A 13,627-nucleotide genomic window follows, 5' to 3' on the forward strand; every position below is an offset into this window, starting at 1 on the left:
ATGGAGGAGGGGAAGGAGGAGGGGAAGGAGGAGGAGGATGAGCCAAAGGTGGTGAAAGGCGATGATGGATGAAGATGGTAACAACGAAAATGGACAACAACAACAAAGAAGAATGAAGAAGGCTTAATCACAATATTTACCGATAAAAAATTAGTGATTATTACTTATTGATATTTAGTGATGAACATATTCGGGCGAAGTAAAAATAAAAGTTTAGGTTTCGATTCCTAAATAAAGCCTACACGTCAATAATAAACTTCGGTTGGTAAGACAACCAAAACATAAAATAATTAAAAAATAAAATAAAAAAATAGGTTTCAGTCAAACGAAAGCGATAAAGACCAAGATCAATTGTTCAAATGTGAACCAACAACAAAGACAACAAGAATGATGTGGTGTGCCCCAAACACAATAGACCAAGACCAAGACAAACTTGTAATGTTATGATGCCCCTGTTGGGAATCCAAGTGTGAGTCTAAGTCCCACATTGGATAGAAATGAGAAAGTAGAGCAATATACAATGATGAAAGACCCATTAACCCATTGCCTTAAGGTTTTTGGTAAAGAGTGGTGTCGATCCCTTATATAAGCTCTAATGTTATTAGTGTTTGTGTAAAGAAGAATAATGCAGCAACGCTATATACAATAAGACCTTTCGCAAGTTGTAAATATTCACAAATATACTTTGACACGAAGGTAAAATGAAGTCTATATACAATAAGACCTTTCGCAAGTTGTAAATATTCACAAATATACTTTGACACGAAGGTAAAATGAAGTCTATATTTGTGCAAACAATTTCAAAAATATCATTATGTCTTCAAATTATGTATGTGAATTAAATAATTTTAGGTTTCACATTTGAATATTTCCCCTCATTTTTAATATTTTTATTTATTGTTTATATTTTTACATGAAATGTTTAACTCTCAATTTAAGGGTTCAATATAGCATAAATCATTCATTTACTTGATAATATAAAAAACTTATTTCTTATTTATTATTTTATTTTAATATTTGTTTTATTTGAATAATTATTTTGTTTGCTAAAATAATTTTCATTATATATCAATAGTTCGAGTAATTTGATATGAATGTTTTTTTTATTAAATTTCTAAGATATTTTTTGTTTTATTATACCATTAATTATATATTTATTTATTTTTTGCAATTTCACTCAATTATGTATCAAAATATTTTTTTAGTATTTTTTGCCTTTTTAAAATATTTTAATTTGTTGTTTATTTTATCCTATAAAATATTATTTTGATATTTTTTATATAATTATTTTTATTTCTAACTCAATCTCATAGTCATAAATCTTGTTTATCATCATCAAACATGTATAAAAGTTTAAAAAATTAAAGATTTATGTTAAATTTAAGTTGTTATAAATTTAATCTCGTTCATTATGTATGCTAAATTGTGCATGTTACAAAAGTGTATATATATAAATATATATATAAATAAATACATCAGCATTAACCATGTTTCATCATCAACAAATTCCTACACTAAAATAGTATAGTTTATATGCTTAATCAAATTTAATTTATAAATCTGTGTCATTTTTTCACAACTTAATGACTCTAAACCATTGATTTTGAGAAAGAACCATTAAAATCTTTTTTTTAATCCATAAGCTAAATAAATTCAACTTGAAAAAGAAAAAGAAAAAGAAAATGGAGACACTAAGAAGAAAAAAAACCCTCCATGAAAGTTGCAAAACCTTATTATCACTGGTTCCTAGTTGATGCCCCTTCTCCTTTTATTTAATTCTTTAACATTATGCTTCCCCTATTATGTAAAATCAAATAACAAAAATGCAATTACATCTCATAAAACACAATATTAATATTTATTTAGGTCAGATTCGTCATCAACTTTTGGCAAACTTTATTGACTTGTTCGTACCATTTCTAATCTATCATACAATATATTATATTCCTCCCAAAACCTCTTTTTATGTCAAATCTAACTTTCATTCTACTATACTATAAGTGCCTTTGTCATTATAATTTTAATTTATTTAAATAATTTCATTCAATTAATTGATTATTAACAACACTATAGTCTAATATGTGAAACTGTTTGACCCAAATAGTGTCAACTCTTATTTGAATAGAACGTCATGTTATTTTTTCTGTGATTGTGAGACAATAACTCATAATGTATTGCACAAATTTCATAATATATATATATTATTTTTTTTAATCACTTCAAATGTTAAAAGTTGATATGTTGGCCCCTAATTATTTTTTTTTAAATTTAATTTTGTTTGAATTTATGTTGCTGATATTCATCTCACTTGTCACATGAAATAATGGCTTAACATTTTACTAATCTTAATCACATAATCAAATCAATGATTAAACCTTTGACGATAAAGAAAGGCAGAGAAATGTCCACGTAGGATTCAAGAGCGATTAATGCTCCAAAAAGCAAAAGCAAAAGCTGGTCAAAGAATCGGGAACATTGCATTACAGAATTGACGGCGTCAACAGAACCCTAATTCAACAAACACTGTTAGTAACGGAGGAACAGACTGCCTATGTTACTTTCTCTCAGAGCAGAAAATAAACAAAATGAATTAGGACGTTCTTGTTTTCTCATTATATTAATAGTAAAAAAAATAAAACCCATACAAAATGACCTAAAATTTTATATTCTTTTTTTTATTAATAATTATTAATTTTTGGAAATTGACATTTTATTGCTTATGGGGGAGAGTGCAAATATGAAGCAGACATGTAATAATATAAAGTATGATGTTTCTCGAATATTTCGTAAAAATATTAAATGAACTATTAATGTATTTAGCATTTCAATAAAAAAATGTTGACCGGCAGATTTTTAATTTATATTATGAAAGTTTTTATTGACCATCATTATAATAGTAATTGCAGAAGTTAATAAATAAAAACTTAGTATTAAAAGTCAAAATTATATTAAGTTAAATGTTATATAGCTATTTTATAGTATTAATAGATTGATAGTTTGTTAAGTATCTTTAACAATAAAGTGGTTGAAAAATTAGTTATTTTTTAAATAGTCACTATAAAGTACACGAGATTATGCAATTGAATGAAAATATTAAATTATAACGCATATAAAATCATTTAAATAAATAATATACTTACTAATAGTGTAAAGTTGTTGTTAAAATAAATTTACTAATTTTTATAAATAAAAGATAATCTTTTAATTTCTGTTTCAATTTTGTAAAAGTTATGAAAGGTAAGATGTAGGTCATTGAATTTTCTGTGACATTTAAGTCTTTATAGGTTGAATACTTAGACCTATGTTAAAGTCTATTATTGTGATTTTCATGTACATCATTGTTTGTCACATAGTAACTTACACACATGTTTGTTTTATTTTTAATGTTTAGTTTAATATATTTTATTCTCCAAATATTTTAATTAACCAATTCAATATTTGAAAACTATAAAAGTCTTAATAGCATCAATTTTAATACAATGTTTACCACCCTCGACGTCCCTCACAAAATTTCAATTTTTTTAAAATTAAATAATAACTATTAGTATACGATTTTTTTTTATTTCTATGATGTATCAACACAAACGAATAATAATCTTAGATGAGAATTTATTTATTTAATTAGTTTTTCTTTATAAATATTTTTTTCAAAAATATGTTTTTTCTTAACATATTAAACTTTATCATTCAAAAAATATAAACTGCTTTTTCTTGTTGACATATAATTTCTAATATTTTCTTTTATGCAAATCCGTGCTTTGTATAATAATTTGAAGTGTATTTGTTGGTAGTTGAAAACGAACCAAAACACATATTTTTTTCTTAAAACAACTGTAATATAATTTTTAAAAGAAATTTAAACAGGATGGTACTTTTATTTTTTAATCAAGTATTATTTTTTTATAATTCATATTTAAAGCAAAAAATTTATAAGTTTCAGTCAAATAACGTCTTCATTGGAAGAATGAAAATAATATAATAAAAATGTTTTAAAAGTGGGATATTTGTTATTATTATTATTTTTAATGTGTGAAAAATTAGTTGATAGGATTGACATTGAATTGAAGGAAGTTAGAATGTGACTTAGAACAGGCATAAATATTAAACCGTAGAGTTAATAAAATAGTTTTAATAAATGAAACATTGATTAAGTATTCTTGAATTTCTTGTTTCTTGCAAAGGAAAAGAGGCACCTGAGTCAATGCAGGTCAGAGACACGAACCCACACACCATCTCCCCCGCAAACACTCTCTCACACTAACAGTGGCGTTTCTCGAAACCCGAAACTTTTCGCTTTTCAACACCATAAAACCAACAACCGCTTCAAATTTCACTCTCTCTCAATCCTTCGCTACTGCGCCATGGTTGAGCGCCGCAGCCCCCAAGCTCTCCCAGACCCGAACCCCGAACCAAATGATTCCGACAAAAAGCCGCACGACGCCAATCAGACACAACGACTAACCGAATCGGCCTCCCCTGCCGAGTCGCAGCGCGACGAGTTACAAAGTTTCGGTGAGCGTCGCACGAAGTCCAATTTAGAAACCCTAGGCGGTGCCGTTACCTCTTCGGTGCAAACCCTTGCTGTGCATCACCATCGCAGTGACGGTAATGATTTCCTTAAGCGGTGTCCTTTTTTCCCGCACACCTATGGAAATGAATATTTATATTTGGGTGACTTGTTTGTTGATGTGACAGATTTGCACGGGAGCTCTGTTGCGTCGAGTTCCAGTGGCAAAGCCGAAAGTAAGGTTAGAGAGCATTTATCTTAGGATATTTAATTTAATTATTTTGGACGAGGTTGAGTGTTGTTTTGTGCGATCGTTTGTTTGAAGGGTTTTCTTGTAGTTGTGCTTGTGGTTAGGGATTTTGTATGTAGTGCAAGTGTAACCCGTTTTTTGAAGAGTTTTGCTCAGTTGCAATTCTTACCAGTTGCTACTTATAGGTTAACTGGATCTTTGGATATTGTTTTAAAGCATCCAGTTTTTCGGAAGTGTTACTGTAGCTTTAAAATGTTCACTTCTTGAGAAACGTAGAATGAATTGTGGGTGTTCCTCTGTTTTCTTTCTTTCATTTTCATCTTTGTTTCATAGGTGTTCAGGATGATGATGGTTAGTTTTGAGTGAGTAGTCTGAGAACAATACGGATAAATCATTCCATCCTGGGATTAGAAATTATGAAACTTATTCTGGGAGAATACTTATCACGCTTTCTGGTTTCCCTTTATATCCGTTTAAAAAGTACAAGCAAATGCTTTGTAGTTTCAACATAAAAAAGAGTTCATACCTTCCTTATGAAGTATACTGTTGATGGACAAAAAAAAAATGAAGAAACCGATAACGAGCTGCAGTAATAAAAAATCCTGTCAAAGGTGCCTGCTGCAACCTGCATGACGCCTGTGAAGATTTTTAGAATAGTTTTCTTATCCCTGTGATTTACCCTGCATTTTCATATTTAATGATGCATTTATTTCTAAAAAAATACAGTAGATATATAAACCATTCTTGAGCTTTTGTGTAACTTGAAGAATTTAGGTGAATTGATCCTTGACATCTACTAAAGCACCCATGAGTTTGTCTATTATGACCCTTTTTCACAATTAAGTTGAATTTGAGCATGACTACCAGGTATGGTCAACAATGCACCATGTTCTGTAGGGCTTGTGTGTTAGTGTGACTGGGGTATTTGTAAACCATTCTTGGACTTCACTTAACTAAGGGATTTTTTTGGAGAGGTACTTAGCCCTTTTAATTTTGGAATTTGGCTTCCTAACCCAATTCAACCTTGGAGCACTGATGATGGGTTCAGAGTTCTATTCTGGTTTGTGTATCAGTGTACAGGACAGTTCAGATTATGCACTATATTATGAAAGTGAAACACACAACTAATTTCCTTAAACTGATTGTAAAAATTAACACAACCCACATCGAAATTTATGGTACACCGAACAAACATTAACAAGTAGTAATTTGATTGCTTTTCTTGAATTAACAATTCCTAAGGTAAAGAAATATTTGTAGTGTTTGAATTAAGCATCTGAAAGGCCATATATTTCACTTCTTTGGAACTAAAGTAGATAATTTCATACTCAGGAGACAGATGCACCTCCTGAAAAAGAAATTATTCAAGGAGAAGCACAACCACTTCCAACTCAGACAAATCGACTTCAGCTGTCGGTGTGTTCAACTCCATTGTCTGAACTGCCACCAACTTCTGTTATACATTCTTCAACATCTGTTTTTAGTCCAACTGTACCAAAACAAAAATTATCTTCTCCAAAGGTCAATAATGCACGTTTGCCAGAAGTAGATAAGAAAAGTTCCTCTGGTGGCAAAACATTATCTGCTGTTTCTGTTGCAAGGTCATCTGCATCTGATGGATATAACTGGCGGAAGTATGGTCAGAAGCAAGTAAAGAGTCCTACAGGTTCTCGAAGCTATTACAGGTGTACCCATTCAGACTGTTGTGCTAAGAAGATTGAATGTTGTGATCATTCAGGTCATGTGATAGAGATTGTTTATAAAAGTGAGCACAGTCATGATCCCCCACGGAAGATTAATTCTCTTAGGGAAAATAAGATTCTGTCTGCCAGCAAACCAATTGTAGAAAAAAGTGTTCCAGACCAGCCTGTCAGACTTATGAAGGATCCTGATCCATCCATTTCCTCAAAAGAATCTCTACAAGAAGCACCCTGCAGCACTGATAAGAAACGGCCAAACTCGTCTAGTATGAGTAATGGTAAAATTATTTTGAAAGAGGAACCTATAAATGAGCCAGAGCCGAAAAAAAGGTAAGTCTGCATATGAATTCATACTTTACGGAAAAAAAAGAAGACAATAAGCCCATTTTCTTCTAGTTGTGGCAGGATAGCATTTAACCTCTTTTCTTTAATTTGATATCCAGAATGAAGAAAGGTGACCTAACAGACATGGATTCTCCTGTAAAACCTGGAAAGAAGCCCAAGTTTGTCATACATGCAGCAGGGGATGTGGGGATATCTGGTGATGGTTATCGATGGCGGAAGTATGGGCAGAAAATGGTGAAGGGAAATCTGCATCCCAGGTGCCTGTCTAAATATTGTTTACTTTCTGTTTTCTTTTCCTTTTAATATGTCCAGTCCTTAGCATGTTTTTTATTTTTGGCATTGACAAGTTAGCAGTATCCTTACACAATTTTAGTGAAAAATAAGTTGTATTTAGATTTAAAGGGTGTCAATTTAAAAAAGAAATCCGATAAACTATAGAATCCGAAAAGAAATTGTATGTGGGGTTTATTTGCTTGCATGAAGTTAAAAGTCAATGATGTACAATTCGAATACATTATTTCTAGCTTGTGCTTCTTTTGCCATTTAGGTTAATATTTAATAGTATTGCCCTTCTCTCTCCATACACATTTTTTATTTTCGCTTTTTCTGTGGAAGTTCTTTCTAACTGCTGAGCTTCATAATAACCAGAAAACTGTATTTTCTATTATCTTCAGGTGAAAAGCTGTTGACTGCAAAATTTGTACTTAGTTAAAGAAAACTTTGTAGAGTCAAAATAAAAAATAACTTGAATTTTCTGATGAAAATATAGTAGTGGAACTCTATTTGTGATAATTGGCACATGTTTTGTTTTGAAATTGAATGCTGTTGTTCATTTGCACAAAGACAGGCGTTTTTAGGCCTGCTTCCATAGAACATAGTAAAGTCAATTGTCAGAAATTAAAAAATAGTTGATTTTTATTTCGTTGTTGATCTTTTGAGTGTTGACTACATTATTAGCAGCCACAGATTAGTTTTTAGGTGATTTTTTCAAAAATAAAAGGGATCGGTGGATTTTTCCAAACCATTAATGATTGGGTGAGTTTGTGCAATAAAAGAGTTGGAGTCTGTGTATATTTTCCTGTCTCTCATCGATGCAAACCTTCAATCAGTTGTAAATAGTTAGTCAAAGTATGAGCCAAATACTGATATATTTCCCCTTCATGAAGATTATCTCTGAACAGCCCAATCAGTAATTCTGGAAGTTTTTTTAACAGCTCTAGTGAGATAATGGGAAGGTCTATTTTCCAACTTAGTTTGGAGTTTCAGATATTCTGTATTGTGTTTAGATGCATATTCCTCTATCCTTGGTGCAACAAGTAATGAAAGTAGCATCTTAATTTACATAGAACGTTGATGTATTTTTCACTTGTTTTCTATTCTCAAAATCAACTAGAGTCCATAAGTGGCGCATACATGTTCTCTTTATTGTCCAAAACCATTTGGATGCTAATATTCTCTAATTTTCGTTTTTGGTTTTGCATGTCTGGTTTTCTGTTGGAAAACACAAAAGTACGTTTAAAAAGTAACAGGAAAATACCATCTTGTTTGTTTTTCAGTTGAAGATGATTTTAAAGTGTGTTTAAGCATAGTTTTGCCTTGAAATTGAGTTTGATATAGAATTAAAGAGAGCTGTTTTCACAAACTCAGTTTGCAAAAGTAATTTAATCGAAACTGGAGTTTATGCAGCCTTAGTTTGTGGTTACATCATTTGCTCAACAAATAACTATCAGTACATTCCTTCCAAAACAGGGAGGATGTGATTTCTTGTCTTGAGTCAAAGATGTGTTGGTGGAGTGGTGTAGACCTTTGGTTCTGTTCCTGCTAAATCTGAAATAGACTTAGGCCAGAAACATTCAATGTGTCTATCCCTTTAGTGATAGTGTGGTGGATTTTTATAGAGGCAAAAATAGTTATTTTCCACTCCACAACTTAGGAGTAGTGGGGTATTTATACTGTTATTAGGGTTTATTGTTCCAAAATGGGCTCCAAGCCCAATATGTAAAACCCAAATATTATTAATATCTTGAATTCGTCTAAAGACGAGATTCACACTATCTCAGACAGACCATAGCTCCCCAGGCTCAAGCCTGCAAGGTGAAAAGCCTAATTTATCATACTCATCTAAAGACCGAGATTTATTATCCCAGATGGACCATAGCCCCCTAAGCTCAAGTTTGCAAGGCGAAGAGTCTAAATATACTCGAATCATGGATGAGGACAAGTTTAGACCTATAAGTCACCTAGAACAAAGATTTACTTAGTACGAAGGCCAATCCTGCACTAAGGTGATTTAACTCCTGGCACAAAGGCCAACCTTGTACTAAGGTGATTTAACTCCTGGCACAAAGGCCAACCCTATACTAAGGCAATTTAAATCCTAACACAAAGGCCAATCCTGCACTAAGGTGGTTTAACTCCTGGCACAAAGGTCAACCCTGCACTCAGGCAATTTAAATCTTGACACAAAGGCCAAGCCTGCACTAAGACGATTTAATTCCTGGCACAGAGGTCTATCCCGCACTAAGGCGATTTAATTGATGGCACAAAGGTCAACCCCACACCAAGGCGATTCAATTCCTAGCACAAAGGCCAACTCCACATAAAGGCCAACCCCACACTAACGTGATTTAATTTCTGGCACAAAGGCCAACCCCACACTAAGGTGATTTAATTTCTGGCACAAAGGCCAACCCCATACTAAGGTGATTTAATTCCTAGCATAAAGGCCAATCCTGCACTGAGGCGATTTAATTCCTGACACAAAGGTCAACCCTACACTGAGACGATTTAATTCCTGACACAAAGGTCAACCCTGCACTGAGGTGATTTAATTCGTGATACAAAGGTCAACCTTGCACTGAGGTGATTTAATTCCTGACACAAAGGTCAACCTTGCACTGAGGCGATTTAATTCCTGACACAAAGGTCAACCCCGCACTGAGGCGATTTAATTCCTGACACAAAGGTCAACCCTGCACTGAGGCGATTTAATTCCTGATACAAAGGTCAACCTTGCACTGAGGCGATTAAATTCCTGACTCAAAGGTCAACCTCGCACTAAGGAGATTTAGTTCCTTGCACAAAGACCAACCTTGCACTAAGGCGATTTGATTCTTGGACAAAGTTAACCCTACACTGAGGCGATTTAATTCTGTGGACAAAGGTCAACCTTACACTGAGGCGATTTAATTCTGTGGACAAAGGTCAACCTTACACTGAGGCAATTTAATTCCTTGGGCAAAGGTCAACCTTACACTAAGGCGATTTAATTCCTTGGGCAAAGGTCAACCTTACACTAAGGCGATTTAATTCCTTGGGCAAAGGTCAACCTTACACTAAGGCGATTTAATTCTTGACGCAAAGATCAACCTTATACTAAGGTGATTTAATTCTTGACGCAAAGGTCAACATTACACTAAGGTGATTTAATTCTTGACACCAAGGTCAACCTTACACTAAGGTGATTTAATTCTTGGCACCAAGGCCAACCCCACACTAAGACAATTTAATTTCTGACACAAAGGTTAATCTCACACTAAGGCGATTTAACTCCTGGCGCACATGCCAACCCCACATTAAGGCTATTAATAACATAGGCATATTTGCGCGGTCTTTGAGTTGGATGCAAAAGACAATCATATAATTTCTCTAAGCACATAGGCTTTATTATGTTTTTTTTATTTTTCATCATCAAATGGTCATTTAGTGCAAAGATTATAGAAGCACACAACTTATAAAAATAATAAAAAGCGTGGGTGTGCATATATATATATATACACACACACACACATATATATGAATTTTATGTGAAAACTTTCATATGTTAAATCATAGGACCTTGTAAAAATAAAATAAAAAACAAAAAATAAGAAGCGTTTATATATAAATATGTTTATATACATGCTAACTAACAATGGGCCAAAATAATATTTAATAAACATTAATAATGAAATTTGTTTTCTTCGGGAAAAATAACTTTGAAATCTTAATGGTAATACTCCTATTATTTTTAAAATATAATGATAATTCAAAGTTTCACCTTCCAAAATCCGCATGTTGTGTTTGAGTGGAATAGCTACAGGGCTCCACTTCCGCACTTACAGTTACTTCCTTAATTTTAGGCACCCTTGCTGGCACCTTCACTGCACTTTGCCGATTTCCGCTTTCCTATGCTTCCTCCTTGTCTCCGCGAAGCACGTGAATGAGTAAACTAGAACGAATATACTGACGAAGAATCCCATTATCACAGTCCACCGATCCCGTGCTTCTTTGCGTATGGTTGTTGGATTAAGCCACTGACGCCATGCACCTATGCGTTTTGATCGAGTGACGCCTTAGGCGGGTCCGAAGAAAGATTGCGCAACACACCACTGCACGTGGATGATTTCACCGCAGAGGTCAGGCTGAAAGCGACGGAGGATGATGGGAAATGAAACAATATCAGCGGCACGGGGAGTGTGCCAAAGAGGTTGTTGGTGAATATTTGAAGTACTCGACGAGATAATTGGTTAAACAAATAACACCATTAATAATGGCCACCACTGTGACACCTGGTGCGAGCGAAGAGCTAGAGCATGACGGTGTCGGAATCCGACCATGCTTTGTCGCGCAGGGGGAGTGCGATTTAAGCCAGGCGTCCATGCACTTAACATGGGATCCCTGTCCGCACTAAGGGAGTACTCGGATTTGCTCATCTGCAGCTAGCTTCGATAGGTAGATTACGCATTCAGAGGATTCAATAATGACTGTGAAGATGAGAAGGAGAATTGAAGCTAATGTTTCCTTCGAGGTCACTTTCCTTTGACAATGCAAGGACTTTGGATACGGTGGTGGCGTTGGGAAGCGTTTCCTTCGGCTCCAAAATGTTTCTGCTAAATTTGAAATAGACTTAGGCCAGAAACATTCGTTGTGTCTATCCCTTTAGTGATAGTGTGGTGGATTTTTATAGAGACAAAAACAGTTATTCTCCACTCCATAGCATAGGAGTAGTGGGGTAGTGGTACTGTCATATCAGGGTTTATTGTTCCAAAATGGGTTCCAAGCCCAATATCTAAAACCCAAATATTATCAATATCTTCGTACTCGTCTAAAAATCGAGATTCACATTATCATGGACGGACAAGTTTCCATTCTTTCTTTATAAGTGCTGCCTCCTATGGGCAAATGGATAAGGACAGATGTCTAAGTGGTGAAGTAGCAGTTCTGTAAAATGCAATATGCTAGCCATTAGGGCTTGTTTGAAATTGCTTTTTTTTTTTAAATCTTTTTACCTTAATTTCAAAACTTGTTTAGGTCCTTTTAGAATATTTTTTAAAAATAATAGTCTGAAAAATATTGTTTGGATGCAGAACTTCTATAGCATTTCTTGAAAACCGAAAATTAATGAAAAATGTTCCAAATAACTTTCTAACATTCATCTCCTAAAAGTCTTCACACCAACATGTCTACACCACTGGAACTGTGATGCTAGGCGGTGGTAGTTTTTCAGTGAGACTACGGTGGGCTGTAAATGAAATGGGGGTGCGAGCTGTTATAGGGTGAGGTATTGCCATGCCACCGGAACCCAGAAGTGATGGGTACAGCTGAGTCACCATTGGTATGAAGAAATCTAAACCGTTGAGAGCTTCACAACTTACTCCATGGGAAGAAAAGCAGGTCCGAAGGCATACTTGCGGAGAAGAGAAACACATTTGGGAGAAGAGAATGTGAAGACATGATTTTTAAGTTTCACAAGTTTACCATTTTTACAGTGATATACCACCGGTACAAATCATTTTTAAAATTGAACAAAATAGCTTCAGCTTGCTAAACTGATTTTTCTGTTTGTTGATCCTTAACAATTAGAACTTACTTTCTGAAAAAGTAATCAAACAGCTGCCCCATTCGTCTTCTATATGGCATGCTGACTTCCTCTTTTTTGTTTTTTATAATTTGGCGATTGAAGTTGTAATCTATTCCTTTTCTTCTGATCACCTCTTGAATATTTCAGGAACTACTACAGATGCACTTCTGCTGGATGCCCTGTCAGAAAACACATTGAATCTGCCGTAAATAACTCAGATGCCGTGATTATAACATACAAGGGAGTACATGACCATGACATGCCTGTGCCCAAGAAACGACATGGGCCACCAAGTGCTCCTCTTGTGGCAGCTGCAGCACCCGCGTCCATGAACAGTTTGCAGGTGAAGAAACCCGATTCCCCACAGAAGAAGAAAGTTTCTACTCAATGGTCGGTGGACACAGAAGGAGAACTAACTGGGGAAGCCCTTGAGCTTGGGGGGGAGAAAGCAATGGAATCAGCTCGAACGCTTCTGAGCATAGGTTTTGAAATTAAGCCTTGCTGAATTCATGTTTGAGAAGCCATGCATGCAGGTGTAACTAAATTAATTGGCGGGGTCTCCTGTAATTTCATTGCTTCCCATGCTTATCCTTTCTTGTTTATGTTTTTCTTCCCCACGTAGGCTTCTAGTGGAACAGTTGGTGTGTATTTTTGCTTGTACACCGCTTCAACTTGTCTGAAACAGTTTGCTAGTAGTGGATCAAATATAGAATTGATTGACATCATTTTATTCTCATGTTCCTCGAGGCTTACACAATCATTTTCCCATTTTCATTTCCTCTTTTCCCTCCATTGCTTAATTCATCCCAGATAATAACTGTGATTGGTTTGAAGAGAAACTGTTGATTAAAGGTTTAAATGCCTCCTAATCTCACTATTATTTTCAATTTTGTCTTACAGCTTTTAATCTTATCAATTTGGTCTCGTTTTTCTTCAAAACAGGTCAATCTAATCTATTATGTTGTATTGATCTTAACGATATT

The 13,627-nt window shown here is 34.3% G+C and overlaps 1 protein-coding gene across 1 annotated transcript; it reads left to right on the forward strand.

The window, feature by feature from the left end:
- The first annotated feature begins 4,178 nt into the window (after positions 1-4,178).
- On the forward strand, positions 4,179-13,380 carry WRKY32 (WRKY DNA-binding protein 32). Its single transcript, XM_047313092.2, has 5 exons — positions 4,179-4,605; positions 4,696-4,748; positions 6,090-6,787; positions 6,901-7,059; positions 12,792-13,380. Exons 1-5 carry the CDS (start codon positions 4,362-4,364, stop codon positions 13,147-13,149), a joined length of 1,512 nt encoding a protein of 503 aa, XP_047169048.2. The 5' UTR covers positions 4,179-4,361; the 3' UTR covers positions 13,150-13,380.
- Positions 13,381-13,627: the final 247 nt, after the last annotated feature.

The sequence above is a fragment of the Vigna umbellata genome, chromosome 1 (genome assembly GCF_029865625.1).
Source record: "Vigna umbellata cultivar VRB3 chromosome 1, Vumbellata_1.0, whole genome shotgun sequence".
Taxonomy (NCBI): domain Eukaryota; kingdom Viridiplantae; phylum Streptophyta; class Magnoliopsida; order Fabales; family Fabaceae; genus Vigna; species Vigna umbellata.